This window comes from Candidozyma pseudohaemuli (assembly GCF_003013735.1).
Source record: "Candidozyma pseudohaemuli strain B12108 chromosome Unknown scaffold00001, whole genome shotgun sequence".
Taxonomy (NCBI): domain Eukaryota; kingdom Fungi; phylum Ascomycota; class Pichiomycetes; order Serinales; family Metschnikowiaceae; genus Candidozyma; species Candidozyma pseudohaemuli.
The window spans coordinates 176061-192498 of NW_020194435.1; the positions used below are offsets into that span (position 1 = coordinate 176061).

General features: G+C 49.4%; 6 protein-coding genes across 6 annotated transcripts; 4 read left to right on the forward strand and 2 right to left on the reverse strand.

Moving 5' to 3' along the window:
* Positions 1-2267: 2267 nt before the first annotated feature.
* Positions 2268-3368, forward strand: C7M61_000078 (nucleoside transmembrane transporter; the record flags this gene model as incomplete). The annotated part of the gene is made up of 1 exon (XM_024855539.1): positions 2268-3368. One exon carries the CDS (start codon positions 2268-2270, stop codon positions 3366-3368), a length of 1101 nt encoding a protein of 366 aa, XP_024715138.1.
* Positions 3369-3489: 121 nt separating this feature from the next.
* Positions 3490-6525, forward strand: MUC1 (Muc1p; the record flags this gene model as incomplete). Its single annotated transcript, XM_024855540.1, has 1 exon — positions 3490-6525. The coding sequence occupies one exon, from the start codon at positions 3490-3492 to the stop codon at positions 6523-6525; it is 3036 nt and encodes a 1011-aa protein (XP_024715139.1).
* Positions 6526-6609: 84 nt separating this feature from the next.
* On the forward strand, positions 6610-9942 carry C7M61_000080 (diphthamide biosynthesis protein 2; the record flags this gene model as incomplete). Its single annotated transcript, XM_024855541.1, has 2 exons — positions 6610-8300; positions 9033-9942. 2 exons carry the CDS (start codon positions 6610-6612, stop codon positions 9940-9942), a joined length of 2601 nt encoding a protein of 866 aa, XP_024715140.1.
* A 41-nt stretch (positions 9943-9983) lies between these two features.
* Positions 9984-10509, reverse strand: SPC2 (signal peptidase complex subunit; the record flags this gene model as incomplete). Its single annotated transcript, XM_024855542.1, has 3 exons — positions 9984-9996; positions 10020-10433; positions 10481-10509. The coding sequence occupies 3 exons, from the start codon at positions 10507-10509 to the stop codon at positions 9984-9986; spliced, it is 456 nt and encodes a 151-aa protein (XP_024715141.1).
* A 200-nt stretch (positions 10510-10709) lies between these two features.
* Positions 10710-12383, reverse strand: C7M61_000082 (uncharacterized protein; the record flags this gene model as incomplete). The annotated part of the gene is made up of 1 exon (XM_024855543.1): positions 10710-12383. The coding sequence occupies one exon, from the start codon at positions 12381-12383 to the stop codon at positions 10710-10712; it is 1674 nt and encodes a 557-aa protein (XP_024715142.1).
* A 1549-nt stretch (positions 12384-13932) lies between these two features.
* On the forward strand, positions 13933-16401 carry C7M61_000083 (putative zinc metalloprotease; the record flags this gene model as incomplete). Its single annotated transcript, XM_024855544.1, has 1 exon — positions 13933-16401. One exon carries the CDS (start codon positions 13933-13935, stop codon positions 16399-16401), a length of 2469 nt encoding a protein of 822 aa, XP_024715143.1.
* Between the last annotated feature and the right edge of the window lie 37 nt (positions 16402-16438).

Genomic DNA, 16438 nt, shown 5'->3' on the forward strand with positions numbered 1-16438 from the left:
CATTGTGGAGGGCAATTCCGCCAATAGCCGAAAAACTTCCAATTTTTTTTTGAATCTTAAGGAATACGCCAGATACTCCTTTTGTCACGACATTTTGTAAACCCCCTGTGACCCGTATGTATGGCAGTTTGCAAGCTTATTGTCGGTTGACGCTCCGACATGCATGTTTGACGCAAGATCTTTTTCGCGAGGCTGCGTGTCTCATCGGTACAATTGTTACTAAATGACCTGTAACTTGACTTTAAGTATGATTCGTCAGAAGATTTTACAATCATGCCTTATTAATGACTCCTGGAGGTTGCTTACGTATTTAATTGAGCACTCCCTGGCTCGAAAGCGATTTTATGTGTGTCGCCGAGCTGCAGGTCCCTTGCATAAATAATAATTGGTTTCCTCGCCATAGTGCACATTTACTGAACACTCCCTCTATTAAGTAACAAATACGGTGTACTAAACTCTAGTTCGAACCCTAAATCACCATTAAATTCTTGATATGTGGCAATCTGTTAGCCAGCCTAAAATCTTCATGCAAGCGAATGTGTAGCGAAAGTTTACCACATAGTATATGCAGTTCGAAAGGTATTGTTGCATGATATACCAGTATCTTGAGAATAAGGGTCCTTAGTCCTTTGGGATTACGCTGGATTACAACTATGGTAATAGAAAAGCCAGTGTAGAGTGAACTTTAAAACAATTAAAGAGGTCCCAGTGTGAATGGTCTAAGAGCGCTATCATGTCTGCAGTTGAATCCAATGATGGTGTGTGATACTGTGAGTCTTTCAGATCCTCAATCACGACTATTTCTCTGAACTGCTCGTATTAACAAAGCCCCCTCCTTAATGATCCTTAGTGATATAGCACATAATAGAAGCTATATCGAGACTGAAATTGTTCTGGTAAGTCAAAAGATACCACATAGTTCGCAGCCCTCGGTTGTTCAGACAAGATACTCTCTAGAACAGTAAGATTCCCTCAATCAATGTCAGATTTTTGCTGTACCATTATTCTTGCTGGCTATTCCCCTATCAGAATACAGCTGAGGTCTCCAAGTATTATTTCAAACATCAGTCTAGACTTGAGAAGCGGCCCCAGAAGAGTGGCTTCTAATATGATAGCCTTTGAAGCATATATATGATACAATAGGGCTGAAATGGCAGGGTTCGTTTGTTTTGTCCAAGGTTCAACTCTGTGCCTGAATCTATTTCTTGGTGCGTCCACTAAGAGGATCACCACCACATACTTCATTCCCAATACAACTTCACCTATTTGTCTAGCTTTCGGTATTGATACTTGGGTGCAACAGCTTCCAGCATTCGATGAGGTGTGGGGAAAGTTGTAGAGAGGTCATTGTCCTCCGGGTCAACCTAGAACAGATTAACAGTTTCACTTCCGTCAAGAGTTGCATTGATTGTCTGGTTGGTTGTTTGGGAACCAGGTGAGCCTACTCTAACGTCCCAATGAATGGAACTTTCCGAAGCTTTCGTGGGATAGTCCTCCACCTTCTACATTATATATGATTTCATTAAATTCCAAACCGGCGAAGTGTGGTTTGGATGCTGGAGTAGAACCAGAGCTGATGAAGAGGGTACCAAGTAGCACACCATCCATGTTAATAGCGTTCAATGCACATCCATGTAAATAGCGTTCAATGCTTGTAAGGTATTTATCTGTGTAGCTGAGAAATATAGCAGAAGAGCTACAATTTTGTTTCCAGAAAGCTTAATTTTTAAATCCCACGATGGTCCCTCTACAGTTTGGAGTTCATGAGCTACTCCATCATGGAACTCAAACTACCAAAGTGCCATAATTTCAAGCACGCATTCATCAATGTTCAGGAAATGAAACAAAAAAAAATTAATCCAACAGAGCCTTCCCAATAACCACCATACAAAACTCTCCTTCAAGTGCAGAAGAACAGTCTTCAGTAGTAGGGCACACAGCTTATCGCGCATCAACCATTGACATATCACAGCGTCTGTATTGATAAGACGCGAAGAGTACTACTCTTCTTTTGACATATATTGACAGAAGAATTCGAACTAGAGCACATGTCAGAACAGGACGATCGTGCTCGCACCCACGATGCGGTGGTTTTCAGATTAAACTCAAAAGTGCAGCTACGCCTTTCAACGTTGACTTATGCCGCTTATACTATGATCGGTGTAGCGCTACTTTGGCCGTGGAATTGCTACTTGTCGGCTTCGTCTTACTATGGAGACAGATTCAGCGATACGCCGGGACTTTCAAAAGCATTCTCCTCAACGTTCATGTCGGTGTCAACAATCACCACGATGTTGTTCTCCTACTACTTGTCGCAGAAGCAGGAAGGCGTGAACTACCATAAACGTATTTTCGTCGGCATGATCGTGACGGTGGCGATCTTTGCGTTTTTGGCGTTGACGTGTTTTGCCGACTTCTTCATCTTCATGAAAGATTACACGTTTTTTGCCCTCCTCATGCTCACGGTCTTGCTCAGTGCCATGGCCTCCAGTTTGGCCCAAAACGGCGCCTTGGCCTCGGCAAACGTACTTGGAAGCATATACACCAACGGTGTAATGGTCGGACAGGCCATCGCCGGTGCCCTCCCGCCACTTGCCCTCATTTGCTCCATCTTGTTAACTGGCAAGGACAAACTAGAGGAGACACACCCACACAAGGCTCGGAACGCAGGGCTTACCTTGTACTTTTTGAGCGCGTGTCTCGTGGCTTTTCTCGCTGTTTTCATGCTTGGGTTGGCCAATCGCTATAAAAATGCCCACGCTTACGTTGCAGTGGAAGAAGGCGAGGACGAAGAACCCATCAACATCACGCCAAAAAAGCACGTGCCCTTCGGCTTGTTGTGGCAAAAGCTCAAGCTCATTGTGATGACGATTTTCCTCACCTTCTGCATCACCTTGGTGTTCCCTGTTTTCGCATCCACCGTGACATCAGTTCGGGAGAACTCCGAGAACCTCTTTTTCAAAAAAAGCATCTACATCCCCGTCGTCTTCCTCATCTGGAACATCGGAGATCTCGCCGGCCGTGTGCTTTGCGGCATGGCCAATTCGGCCTTCCTCGTAAAAAACCCGAACCGCTTGATAGTCTACGCTGTGGCCCGAGTGGTCTTCATCCCGTTGTTTTTGACTTGCAACATCCACCCCGGGAGCTCTGCGCCGTTCATATCGTCGGACTTCTGGTACATATTGCTACAATTTCTTTTTGGCCTCTCCAATGGCCAATTGTGCACCTCGTGCTTCATGGTTATTGGTGACAACTGCTCGACCAACGAGGAGAAGGAAGCAGCGGGCGGCTTCGCCACGGTGTTTTTAACCTTTGGCCTTGCAGTCGGCAGCGTTCTCAGTTACCTTTTGATCCCCATCGTCGGCTAAATATACTCCGCCTCCTAGACCCTTCCTTAGCCTCTGCCGCAGCCAAATGGTATGCGCGATCACGAAATCTACTATCTGTACCGCCTCCTACTACATCAACAAAACCGCTCCAAACCAGACAATGTCGTTCTGGGACAATAATAAAGACTCTTTTAAAGCATTCGGGTCGGCCACCGCCCGAGGAATTGGACGTGGCACGAAAGCAGTGTCTAAAGCTGGCTACGACACGTATAAGAAGAATGAAGCGAAAAGAAAAGGATTACCTCCCCCTGGAGAGACCCAGTCCGAAGCTGGACCCAGTGCTCATTATGAATACACGCCTCCTGACAAGGAGAAGCTAGCTGCGTTGCCTGGTCCAGTTAAAAGAAACGTTGGAGCCTACGACGTGCCTAAAGCAGGAGAGAAATCGAAATACCCTGCTCCAGCTCAGAGGCCTCTGTATGATAGCCAACTGAGCCAGCAAAGCCAGCCCCAGCTACCTGCTCAGCCTCAGCAGCAGTACCAACCAAACGCCCAACAGGGCTACCAGCCTCCTCAGCAACCGCAAGATGCTCAGGGTTATCAGCAACAGGGTTATCAACAGCCTCCACAACAACAGCAACAACAGCAGGGGTACCAGCAGCCTTACCAGCCTCAGCCGTATCAACCACAACCGTACCAACCACAGTCGTTCCAGCCTCAACCGTACCAGCCTGCTCAAGCTCCTGCTCAAGATCAGCAACTGGGCGCCCCTCCAAGCTATCAGCAGGCTCCCGGAACAACCCCTTCCTATGCTCAAGCTCCAGGTACGACGCCTTCGTACTCACAGGCTCCAGCAACTACACCAGCCTACTCGCAGGCGCCAGGAACAGAGCAAAGAGGAGCTCCTCCTCCTCCACCGAGAGAAAACTCGACATCCTCTCTGATCCAGCAAGTTCCGCAGACTCAGCAGCCTCCAGCCCAGGAGTCGATCTCTTCTGACTCCACGGGCGAGCTGAAGAAGGTGTCCATGTTCAGAGGAGACAATGATCTCTCTCAGTTCGCTCCTCCGCCTATCCACAAGGGAAGAAACGGAGGCACGGTTCCTGCCACACCAAGGTCGCCTGCCAGTCTGCATGCTTCACTTCCCTCCCGGGAGTCTGCCAAATCGCCAGAACCACCATCGCAGCCAGGTTCTATCAAAAGATATCAGAGCACGGCTCCAGATCCTACGCTGTTTGCTCCTCCTCCGCCAATGAGAAAGGAAAGCCAGGCGCCTCCGCCACGAACGAAACCCAAGCCTGCTCTGGTAATGCCACCCCAGCCTCCACCACAGGTGCAACCTCCACCACAAGTCCCTGCTCCACCTCAGGTTCCGGCTGTACCTCAAGTTCCGGCTGTACCTCAGGTTCCCGCTACTCCTCAGGTTCCTGCTACACCTCAGGTACCTCCTACACCCCAGGCTCCAGCGTCAAATCTGACCCCCGCTGCTGGTCCTCCACCCCAGTTGCCTCACAGAACGTCGGACACGTCTTCCGTTGCAGCAAACAAACCAATCAAGGCTCCTCCTCCAAAACCGGCAACAAAGCCCACGCTTCACACCGAGAACTCGGCGTCCTCTGTCCCTCCTAGTCTTCCCACAAGAGAGGCACCTCGGGCTAATTCACCTCCACCGCCATATACACTTGCTGAGCAGGCAGAGGAAACCCCAGCGGCTCCTGCTCCAAGTGCCGCCCCATCTGGTGCTCCCAATTTTGCGGCAGAGATTGCTCGTTTGAGAAGCGGTGGTGAAACGCAACCCGATGCTGCAATCCCGTCAAAGAAGGTTCCTCCTCCAAAGCCTGCTAAGCCAGTGAAGCCACCAAAGCCTGCAAAACCATCGTTTGAGCTGAAGCCTGCGCTGGCCAAGCCAGAAATTGCGCCAAAGCCAGAAATTGCAGCAAAGCCAGAAATTGCTCCAAAGCCAGAGGTTGCACCTAAACCGGCTGTTGCGCCAAAGCCGCCAGTGGCACCTAAACCAACAACCGAAAAGGAAGCCCCTAGGCCCACCCCGGCTCCCAAACCTGCTCCTCCAGTGTTACCTCGAAGGGAGTCGGTGCAATCTAATTCAAGCGACGTTGGCCCTGTTTCCCGTGGTCTTCCGCCATCCAATGCTATTCCCCCAAAACCAACGAACTCTACTTTGCCTGACGCCTCCCAAGCTAACCAGCCTCCTATAGTACCCATAGTGCCACAAGGAAGCCAGGCAGCAGTTCAGCAAGCTCAGCCCGCCCAGCCTGCTCCAGCTGCTCCTCCTGCTCCAGCTGCACAAGCTGAGGCACCGGTGCCGCCAAAACGTAATTATGAAAGAAAGGCCGCTCCGTTGCCTCCACAAGCTGCTTCGAGCCAACCAACTCCCGCCCAACCGGCCCCTGTGCCTTCTGGTCCTCCGCAACTTGATCTTGAGATGGGCACAGGATGGTATATGGCAACCGACAAGCCCATGGTGCTCCCCAAATCACTTGAGGGTCACAACTACTCCACTTCATTCATGTACTCGACCCAGGGCGGGCCTGGTGGTATGAAGAAGACATCGACCAGAGAGTTGAACGTTCGTCTCAAGGACCTTTCCAAAATCAAATACAAGTTCACCTGGGTCAATGAGGACATCAGTCTGGCCAATGTGACCATCGATCACTACATGCCCTCCCCAATCGACACCAGAGTTCCTCAACATGCTGATCTTGTTGCTTACAGTCAACAGTATGGTGAGAACGTCGCAGGCTACTCACTTCACCATGAAGGTCAACAAGTTGGTCGTGGTGAATGTTGGGATCTTGCCAAGTTTGCGTTGGAGCAAGGATGTGGCAACCAGGCCTTCGTTTCCACATACTACCACCACGGATTCCCAATACTCGAAGTGCATGGAACTCCAAACGGCCCTACGATGATGCGTCCCCAACTTGACGAGGTGCGTCGTGGTGACATACTCCAGTTTAAGAGTGCCAAATTTGAAAACAGAGCTACTGGGTCTACGCAGACCGCTGGAGACCCCGACCACACCTCTGTTGTGATTGACAAGGTGGGAGAGAAGATATATGTAGCCGAGCAGAATGTGGGCGGTGTCAAGGTCGTCAAGAGAGGAGAATACGAAATTGGCAATATCACGCAGGGATCTGTGGCCGCCTACAGGCCTATGCCTGCTGGGTGGGCTGAGTGAGGGTGTTGATATTGTACGAGTGTGGAGTGCGAAGTGATGCTCTGCTTGAAAAAAGTATCTCATCAGACCCACCCATATCCCACCATGCCTCTGGCCGAGCTCGTAGCGCCGGCGCTCTCGACTGCCCAGGACGAACAGACGTTTAGCTATGCGAAAATAGACAAAACTGAGATCAAGAGAACTCATCTCCATCTCCAGCCGGGCGAGAACTACCTTGACAAGATCCATGATTACTACAACCTCGATGAGGTGGCGGCATTTCTCGAGCAAAAGGAAGGCGACGAACCAAAATACAAAAGGGCCACTCTACAATTTCCTGATTCGTTGGTCTGTGACGCTGCTGCTGTGGCTCAACAGCTACAAAGGAAGCTAGGTCTCACTGAGGCAGCCCTTAATCTCCAGGAATCAGAAAGCTGTTCAACTAGCTGTGGCGAATCATCATGCTGCAAAGATAACACTACCTCTCCTAGTGAGGGCCAGAAGTTGTGGATTCTCGCCGACACTTCCTACTCATCCTGCTGTGTAGACGAAGTTGCTGCTGAACATGTCAAGTCGGATCTCCTCATACATTTTGGTGACGCCTGTTTGAACGCTGTTAGCAAGCTCCCCTGTGCATATGTTTTCGGCAAGCCGTTTGTTGATCTAGACGAGTTGGTGAAGCTGTTCCGTGAGCGGTACCCTGAAACCGATACCAAGATTGTTTTGATGGCCGATGCCCCACACACGTACATTTTGCATGAAGCTAAGAAGAAGCTTGAAGACTACTCAGACTTGGTCGTGGCTGACGTGGAAAGCTCCTCGCCTATTCTAGGATACCAGCCCTTGGAGGGTAAAGAAAGCCAGCTTCGAGCTTTAAACAGAGTATTCCATGGCATGGAAGATGAGGAAAGCGTTCTCGGCGAGTACGAGCTTTTCCATATAACTGCTCCCGAGACGCCTCGTCTCCTCCAACTCACCACCAAGTTCCTGCTGGTGACGCTATTTGACCCCACAGAAAACACCACCTCCCAGGGTCCATACCCCAACCTCATGCGCCGTTACAGATACATGCACATGGCTCGTACTGCCGGAACTATTGGCATTCTCGTGAATACGCTTTCATTGAGTAACACGAGAGAATTGATCAACGGAATGGGCAAGAAGCTCAAGGAGGCGGGCAAGAAACATTACATATTCGTGGTTGGCAAGCCCAATGTCGCCAAACTAGCAAACTTCGAAGCCATTGACCTCTGGTGTGTTCTCGGATGTGACCACCAAGGTATCATCGTGGACCAGAACAACGAGTACTTCAAGGCGATTGTCACGCCGTATGAATTGTTGCTAGCATTGAGTGACGAATTGTCGTGGACAGGCAAGTGGGTCACTGACTTCAAGAGCATTTTGGGTGAACTCGGGGAGGAGCCGGAGGAGAAGGCTGAAGAAGCCGATTCCGACGATGATGCCCCCGTTTTCGATCCCGTCACAGGACAATTCACCAGTGCTTCCAAGCCGCTCCGGAAGCTCCAGCATCTTCAGATCTCACAAAAGGGAGAGACTTCAGAAACGGATTCCACAGCTCTTGTTCAGAAGCTTTCGCTGGCTGTTGCGCTTAGAAACACCGTTCTGACTTCAGCCGCTCATCTTCAGCAGAGAGCGTGGACCGGTCTTGGAAGTGACTTCAGGGACCAGGAGGACGATAGTGAAAGCGACTACGATGAAAGCGGTGCTGTTGCTGAAGAGGGCACCTCGGGTATCGCTCGTGGGTACGAGTTTGATGTTGCGTCGAAGAAACAAGGGTAAGTTTATAGAAATGGGAACATAGCATGGATTGGAAAATGGTAGGAGTCAGGGTGGGTATATTCAATGGAGGGGGTAAATGCCAGGGATTAATTGGCAGACGTCGATAATATTTCAATAGCTAAGGGAGGTATATTGCGAGATTCACGTCAAGTCTTATCTTAGAGCAGTCCCTTACGAAGATTCAATACGGAACCCTCGAAGAAACCTCTGCAAGTGGATATCTCTGTTCCAATAAACCGGCAATCCCTTCTTATATGTGAATGAGCCTGACCAAATAGGCAGATAAGTAGGAAAAGAGAAAACTCATGAATCTTTTTAGAAAGAGGTGGGAAGACCGGCTTTTTATTTGTGTTGTGCTACTCCACCAAAGCCCCAGACTAGTAACCTCTAAATTTCAGTGCACTGAAAAACTCATCTAACCATAAACCCAGCACTTCCACAGAACCACTAAATAAAATAAAATCAACCTTTTCGTCAAATCCAAAGCCAATTGCAAAATCCCAACCCCCAAATCTCAAAATTTCCAAAAAGTAACATTTGTCCCCCTCGGCCCAGACTATCCTACACCTCCATATCGCATCAACACTTTCGCAGCCACAAGAAACTCCCATATGACAGTGGACACGCTAGTGCACGAGGCGGTGCGGCTCCATTGGCTTCTATACCCGCTTCTTTTCCTATTTAGGTACGTGATTTCCGTTTGCTCCTCGCAATCCCACTAACCCCAGCGTCTTCAGCGGATTCCACTGGGTCTACGTCCTAGGCTACCTCCTCCTCTTCTCCATAGACGCCTTGGCTGTGTATGGCCAGGCGTACAAGCTCCCGCTGGAATGGGTTTCGCTTGGCCAGAACGACGTGGTTTTGATCACCGGCGGGTCGCTGGGACTTGGGCTTGAGTTGGTCAAGCAGTTGCTTTTCGAGTACAAGGTGGGAAAGGTGATTGTGCTAGATGTTCGGAAACCCGAGTTTGAGTTTGGGCTGGCGCCGTTGGAGTTTCACCGCTGTGACGTGTCAAGAGAACACGACCTCAATTACACCTTGACAGGCGTGTTGCACGCTCTAGATGCTCGACATGAGCATGTCTCGGTGCTCATCAACAACGCTGGAGTCAGAAACAGCGGCAGTCTTTTGAATCTGTCCGACAGCGACATTCGCCACACCTTCAACGTCAACACTTTTGCCCAAATCACGGCGCTCCGAAGAATCGTTTCCCACCATATCAGACACTACAAACACCTGCAGCTCTATGTGGTTTCGGTGTCGTCCATATTGGCGGCATTGGCTCCTAAGAACGGGTCTGTTTACGCTGCGTCCAAAGCGGCTATTTTCCAAATCCACGAAAGCTTCTCCAGAGAGATCGCCAGCCTACCGAACATTCGTCTACTTTTGGTAGCACCCGGTCAGTTGACCACAGACATGTTCAAAGACGTTACTCCAAGCCGGACCTTCTTTGCGCCGCTTGTCAACCATATCCAGTTGGCCCGGCAAATTCTACAAAAAGCCAATGTGGGCGAAAAAGGCGTCTTCTGCTCGCCATTCTACGCCAATTGGCTCCCAGTGGTCAAGATCCTCCCGCTCTTTCTCCAGGACCTCTGCCGCTGGTTCTCCCAGATGGACGAGAAACTTTCGGATTCTTAGCTATACACTACTGGCTCTTCTTCTCGACCAAGTCGCCAAACTCACGCACGGCGGCTTCCTGGTTGAAGTAGCCAAACTGGTCAAACACCTTGTTGAACGGGATCTCCTTGGTCACGGCGCCCTGCTCGTTGCCATTGAGCACCACCTTGACGTTGTAAATCGGATCGTACTTGGTTGTCCATCCGTACAAGACGATCCGGTCCTGCTTCTTGGTGCCCGCGTACTTGTTGTCCTTGTATCCTGGTCCCGAGGTGAAGTAGAGCAAAACACAGCTCACAAGGAAGTATAAGCCGACGGCGCCGGCAATGACGTAGTATGTGTCTTTGAAGGGGTAATTCTTGTCCAACCAGAAAAGGAAACCGGCAATCGCCACGGTTATGCACCCGAGCCCGAGTTTGATATCTATCAAGGTGAAGGACTGTTCATAGCCAAAGTGGCCAAAAACAACCGGAAGCTGCTCTTCAAGAGCGTTCCTGAGCTCCGTGACCGAACTGATGCTGTTAGAATAACGTTTCAGAAAAATTGGGGCCTTACATACTTGAGGTTCACCTTCTTTCCACTGGACATGATGTAGTTACTACTTCGCGATGTGTCCAGACCTCCATATGGAGACCACAGACTTTCCTACACTGACAATTTCTATAGACCCAAAATAATATAGGAACCGCCCAAAATGTGTTTATGTTTATTGTCTCTTCAATCGTGGTAGCGTAGATCGAAAACTTTGCAATTTTCAATGCATTGCACTCCGGGTATGCTGTCTATGTCTATGTGGAAGAAAGTAAGATAAGCTTCTTCTTCTTTTTCTTCTTGCCCGTGCCACTGGCCTCCTGTCTCTCCATCTCCTCCCTTGCTTTACGGATCATCTCCTCGGCGTCCCAGGATTCCTCGCCTTCGAGACTTTGGATTTCAGAATGTGGAATGCTGGTGCCCCACACTGTTTTTTGCAACCGTTGAGCTTCTTGCCGTTCCTGCTCCTCCGGGGAGCTTTCGGGATCCTGAGACTCGGCACTGAGCGCTGGAAGGTCACGGTAATCCGAAATGCTGAGACTGCCAAAGTTGGCAGGAGGCATCCAGTCGTGTTCCTCGTGTGGGTTGTTTTCACGATTGAAGAATTCCCTGGTACGTCTCTCTTCGTCGTTGAGCGCACGGCGTCTCTTGGACTCCTCCAGATGGAACTTCTTGCTCGACTGTTTGCTTCGTTTCGTGAGATCGCCCTTGAACGTGTTCCATGTCTCTTTGCTGATATACTCGTTGTTCTGCCACTTGCACTCGAGAAAGCCAATGGTTGTGCCCTGGGGCAAATGCAGTAGGTATTTGTACTTGGTGAGAGCCGTCTCGGCGCTGAGCTCCTCGTACCTGATATTTTCGACTTGTGCTATTAGCGAGCTGGGTAGCTGTGCGTAGTCGTTGTTGTAGCTCGACTTCAACACCTTGATGTCAAGAGGCGAAAGCACATATACCGTGGACGACTTGAAACCTGTTTGGTAGTAGTAGAAAGTATTGCCATGTCCGTTCGACTTGTTGGCCTGGTGAGCCTTTGCATTGTCAGGAAGGTCCGTATTGAACTTGGATGACCAAAGAGCAAGATCGTCGTCGATGTTTTTAAGTGCCATTCGCATGTACTTTCCGTCGTCCTGGTAGAGTTCCTTCTCCTCCTCATAAGCTGCCTTTATCTGCTCCCTTTCGGCCTCGTACATGCTGACGAGGTATGCTAGGTCGCCCTTGAAGAACCGCAGATACTGGCTTAGATCTGGATCCTGCTGTGCTGCCCACGGGAACGTATCAATGGTTTCCTGGAGCTCTTCAAAGCTACGTGGCAACGGAAACACCCGGTGAGGCTGTCTGCTCATCAATGTAAGCACCACCTCGTCCTTGATCTTGGGCACCTCGAACCGCTCATCCACGTTATCGATCTTCACTGGCTTCACGTCCTTCTGCCGGATGATGGACCCACACAACGGGCAGTCCTTGTACTTCTCCACAATCACCTTGCTCTCTTTCTTCATCAGAGCCGGAACCTCGCTTTCCAAAAGCGATAGCAAACACGTCAAGCACAAAATATGGCCACACGACGTGATCATCCGCGGAGCAGTCAAATCCTCCAGAAGACAAATCGGACATGCATTGCCCTTGGGTACTATGATACGGAGAATATCGTCAGTGTCCACGGGCACATTCGGGTCAATCTGTTGCACGTTATAGTTTTTCCTGTAGTCCAACACAAACTTGTAGTTCACGTTGATAAACCGCATGCCGTGGAGAAACAAGTGCTGTTTCTTAGGCCCATTAGAGCTCCGTCTCCTCTGTCTGGGTCTCTGCAGCTTCTGGTACTCAGGCAGATCTCTATACAGCTGGAAGTCCAACAAGTGGTTTATGGAGATCTGGTTTTTCCGCAGATTGGCATTCACCTTCTTCCCCAGCCTGGCCTGGCGTTCCATCGGCAGAATGTCGTTGTTTAGGGCTTTGTAGTCGTTGCCATTCTGTCTTCGAGAATGGCGGTGCCCGTGACCATGGTCACCTGAACCTTGGCCATTCGGGGCTTTATGTGAATTGGAGTCGCTCATAACAGCCCAGTATTCATGTTATGCCGAGGCACAAGAAGAGTAGCTGATTCGAGTCGGTTGCGAAGGGCAGTAGCAGCAGGTGCAGGAGTCCACGAGGGACGGAGTTGGAGGTCCAAGGCCGATTTCCACGGGGTGGGAATTTTTTGGAATTTGGGGGGAACAGCGGTATTTATAGTAGGGGGAGGCTGGGGATTTTCGGACTTTGAAGGAAAAGTTATCGTGGTGTAAGGAAATAAGGGAGGTGGTGGGCATTCCATAGTGAGCGCTATCAGTCGCATCTTGCTGAGTCAGATCCCGACTTAGGTGCTCCTAGTATAACGATTTTTGGAAGTTTTGAATGGAGTTGCTGTAATGAACTAATGGGTGAGGATTGTCGATGTTCGTGATCTTTGGTATCGGCATGTTCGTGGTCTTTGGTATCGGCATGTTCGTGGTCTTCGTGGAATGCTTAGTGGCTGTAGTACCTGTAGTCCATACTTGCTCATACTCCTAGACTCCATCAAAGTCTGGGACAATCTGAATATACGAGGTCTTTTAGGATGTTATTCTTTCAGGCTGATTCTTGAAATCCACGTTTCCTTAAACCTTTTGCTATGTGCATTGTTCCGTACTGGGTATCTGCTCGTTCGCAGTTGCATGGGTTTGCAGCCATTCTAGCTGTGTGAGTATATCCAGTGAAATATTTAAAATAACAAAAATAACTTACAAAATAAACCACAAAACCTCCAAAACAGCAAACAGAATCGCAAGTGCCAATCACTTCTAGAAGAATTCCCGGGCTTCCGGCTATAAAGGTGCAAAAAGCCGCTTGGCTTGGCTTGGCTAGACATCCCATTGTGGTGGTGCTAAAACATGCCAACAGAACGATACAGAACAAAGTTTGTTGATTTTACGACGTTGCAGCGTGAAAACATATCGATACAGAAGTTTCCAAATTCAAGGAATTGCAAAAATGCCCATCATGTTGAAACATTAAGAAACCTACTAATACAACGCACCACAATCAGTACTATGCCCTGGTCTCCACATCCCACCATTCCTCTAAACCCCAAAAAGCCCGACCCTCTTTTATTTCAAACTCGAAAAATCCAACAAATCACAATTTAATCACCGAAATGTTATTCATCACCGCCTCTTCATACCCTCCACCTTACTGGCTGCGAATCAGCTATACCCTCGGTACAGCCCCACATCGAACCGCCCTCAGCCACCTCGAAAACACATATAAATAGAGGAATCGCCACCCCAAAACTCCAACCTCAAAATTCCTCTTTCTTCCTCTCCCAGCCCCTATTCGCTAGACCGCTCCCCCCAGAAAACCGGTATCTCCTCTTCCGACCTGCGCCTACACTTTCGCACCATCAACCCTCCACTATCTCCCAACCTACTACCTTCCTTCTTTCCTTGACATCAACAAAAACTCATGTCTTACGAAAGGGTGGACGATATGCCGGCGCTTCCGCCTGCGTATGTTCACGAGGAGGAAGACGAGACGGCGTTTGCGCTGGGCTCAGGTAGCCTGGTGCCACCGATTGAACAGTTTGAGATTGATGACGACGAAGTCTACGAGCCGGTCAAACGTGACAGCGTGATCAAACGGTTCGTGTTTGTCAGCAAACGTTGTGCATTCACCTTCAGAGACAAGGTTGTGGATCCGATGGTCCGCTGCATGAAGCCCATAGCTGAAGGATACAGTTTCTTCAAGAGGCTGTATGAGCTGCAGTTGCTCAAGCTCGGGAACCCCTTGGTGGTCAAGCGGTTGCTCTATGTGCTTTTTGTGGTGACGTTGATCTTTGTCATTACGGAAAATGAGGACACCGAGGGAATCAACGGCACCTCCGGAGGCGCCTTCTCTTCCGGCCACTTTTACGACACAGATAAGCTAGGCGACACCTTGGCCCATTACATCGAGGGCAAAACGCTCCAGGAGAACTTGGAGTACCTCAGCTCGATGCCCCACATGGCCGGCACCATGGGCGATTTGGCCTTGGCTCGGTACGTCGAAAGCTACTTCCACAATAATGGCATCAACAACGTGGACTTCCACGAGCTCGAGACGTTTCTTAATTTCCCTACTGGTGACTCCTACGTCAGGTTGGCTGACGGGTCTATCAGGGCGTCCTTGGGTCCGCAGAGCGGACACGAGCAACTCATGGCATTCAACCCAAACTCACCTAGTCTGGACGGCGAGATTGAGGCCCCCTTTATCTTTGGAAACTTCGGCGATGCTGAAGATTTGCAAAAAATAGTGGACGCTAAAATCGACCTTAAAAACACTGTGCTTATCGTCAAGCACGGAGGTGCTACTCCTGAGGCAAATAAGGTCTATGCTGCGCACCAACTAGGCGTGAAGGCTGTGGTGTTTATCTCACCAAAGGTGCTGTTTGCAGGCGAAGTTGAGGAGGATGCTATTAAAAAGACGAATGTTGGCCTCTGGAGGTATAGCGCCGGTGACGTTCTCAGGCCAGGCTGGTCGAAACACGCCACATATTTCTCCAACACCGACTGGGAGCATTCAGAAGCGACTGCCAAGATTCCTTCTATCCCCGTTAGTTGGAAGGATGGTATGGCCTTCATCAGCAGGCTCAAGGACAAAGGAGTTGACTTCGGCGATGGTTACTTTTCCGGTAGCATCGACAAGAACCCCAAGATCAAGCTTCAAGTTAAAAATACCGAACGCATCAACCACCCAATTTGGAACATTGTTGGTCACATACCCGGCCGTGAACAAGCTGAAAAGGGTGTCCTTTTTGGAGCTGCCCGTGACTCTTCGTGCTACGGAACCATGTCTTCCGCTAGCGGCACCGCCGCATTACTTGAATTGGTGAAGATTTTCTCTGGCCTTCAAAGAAAGTATAACTGGACTCCAGCCAGGTCATTGTATTTTGTGTCATTTGATGGAACAGAGAATAACCTCGCTGGTAGCGCCAAGTGGGTGGAAACTCGTAAAGACTCGCTCATGAGTGAAGGCTACACCTACGTCGATATAAACGGCTTGGTCTCTGGAGACACCTTGTCCATCCAGGCGCACCCTGTTATTCAAAACATTGTCAAAGACGCTATGAAGAAGGTGCACCTCACAGAGTCTCAGAAGGGTGATTCTCTTGGCACTCTTTACGATCTTTATAAGGCTCAAAATAATGGCAAAGACGACATCGAATACAGCATGTTGGAGGAGAGAAACTACATTCCTTTCATAAATGAGATCAATATGCCAGCGATGGATATCTCATTCAAGGGTGAGGAGTTCGTCGAAGGAACATGCGTCGATAACTTCAAAGCATTCACCGACAAGAAGTTTGATCCTGGAGTGAAAAAGCATAAGCAATTAGTTGAGGTGATTGCTAGAGTTGGACTCGAGCTTGTTGAGAATCCAATGATCCCCTTTGACTTTGAAATGCTTGCCCGGCAATTGGCTGATCATGAGAAGGACCTTGAACAGTACGTTGCGGATCAGATTAATGCATACCCTTCTCCGGTCAATACAAAGATTTCCTTCGACAATTTGAAGCAGGCAATCGGCAAACTCCTGCGTGACGCACACCTGTTACGAGTTCAGCAGAATGAATGGAAGAACTTCATTGACGCAAGCTCTATGGAGCCACCAGTGTTTGCAGCCACCAGACGTCTGATGAATCAAAATATGGTGTTATTTGACTCATACTTCCTCAGTAATGATGCTCAGCGCCCGAGAATTGGGTACGCTAACTACCTCTACGGAGCACCATTTGATGCGCCCTCTACTGACGATTCTTTGAAGTATCATTGGAATAGTTTCCCAATGGTTCGTGATGCTGCATCTGAAGGCAAGTTTGGGCAGGTTCAAACGGAGATCGACCGCGTTGCTAGTCAGATACTATCTGCTTGTACGGCGATCAACCCAAGGGGTTAATTTTGTGTAACATAGTGTGGTTGAATGGAAAGGATTT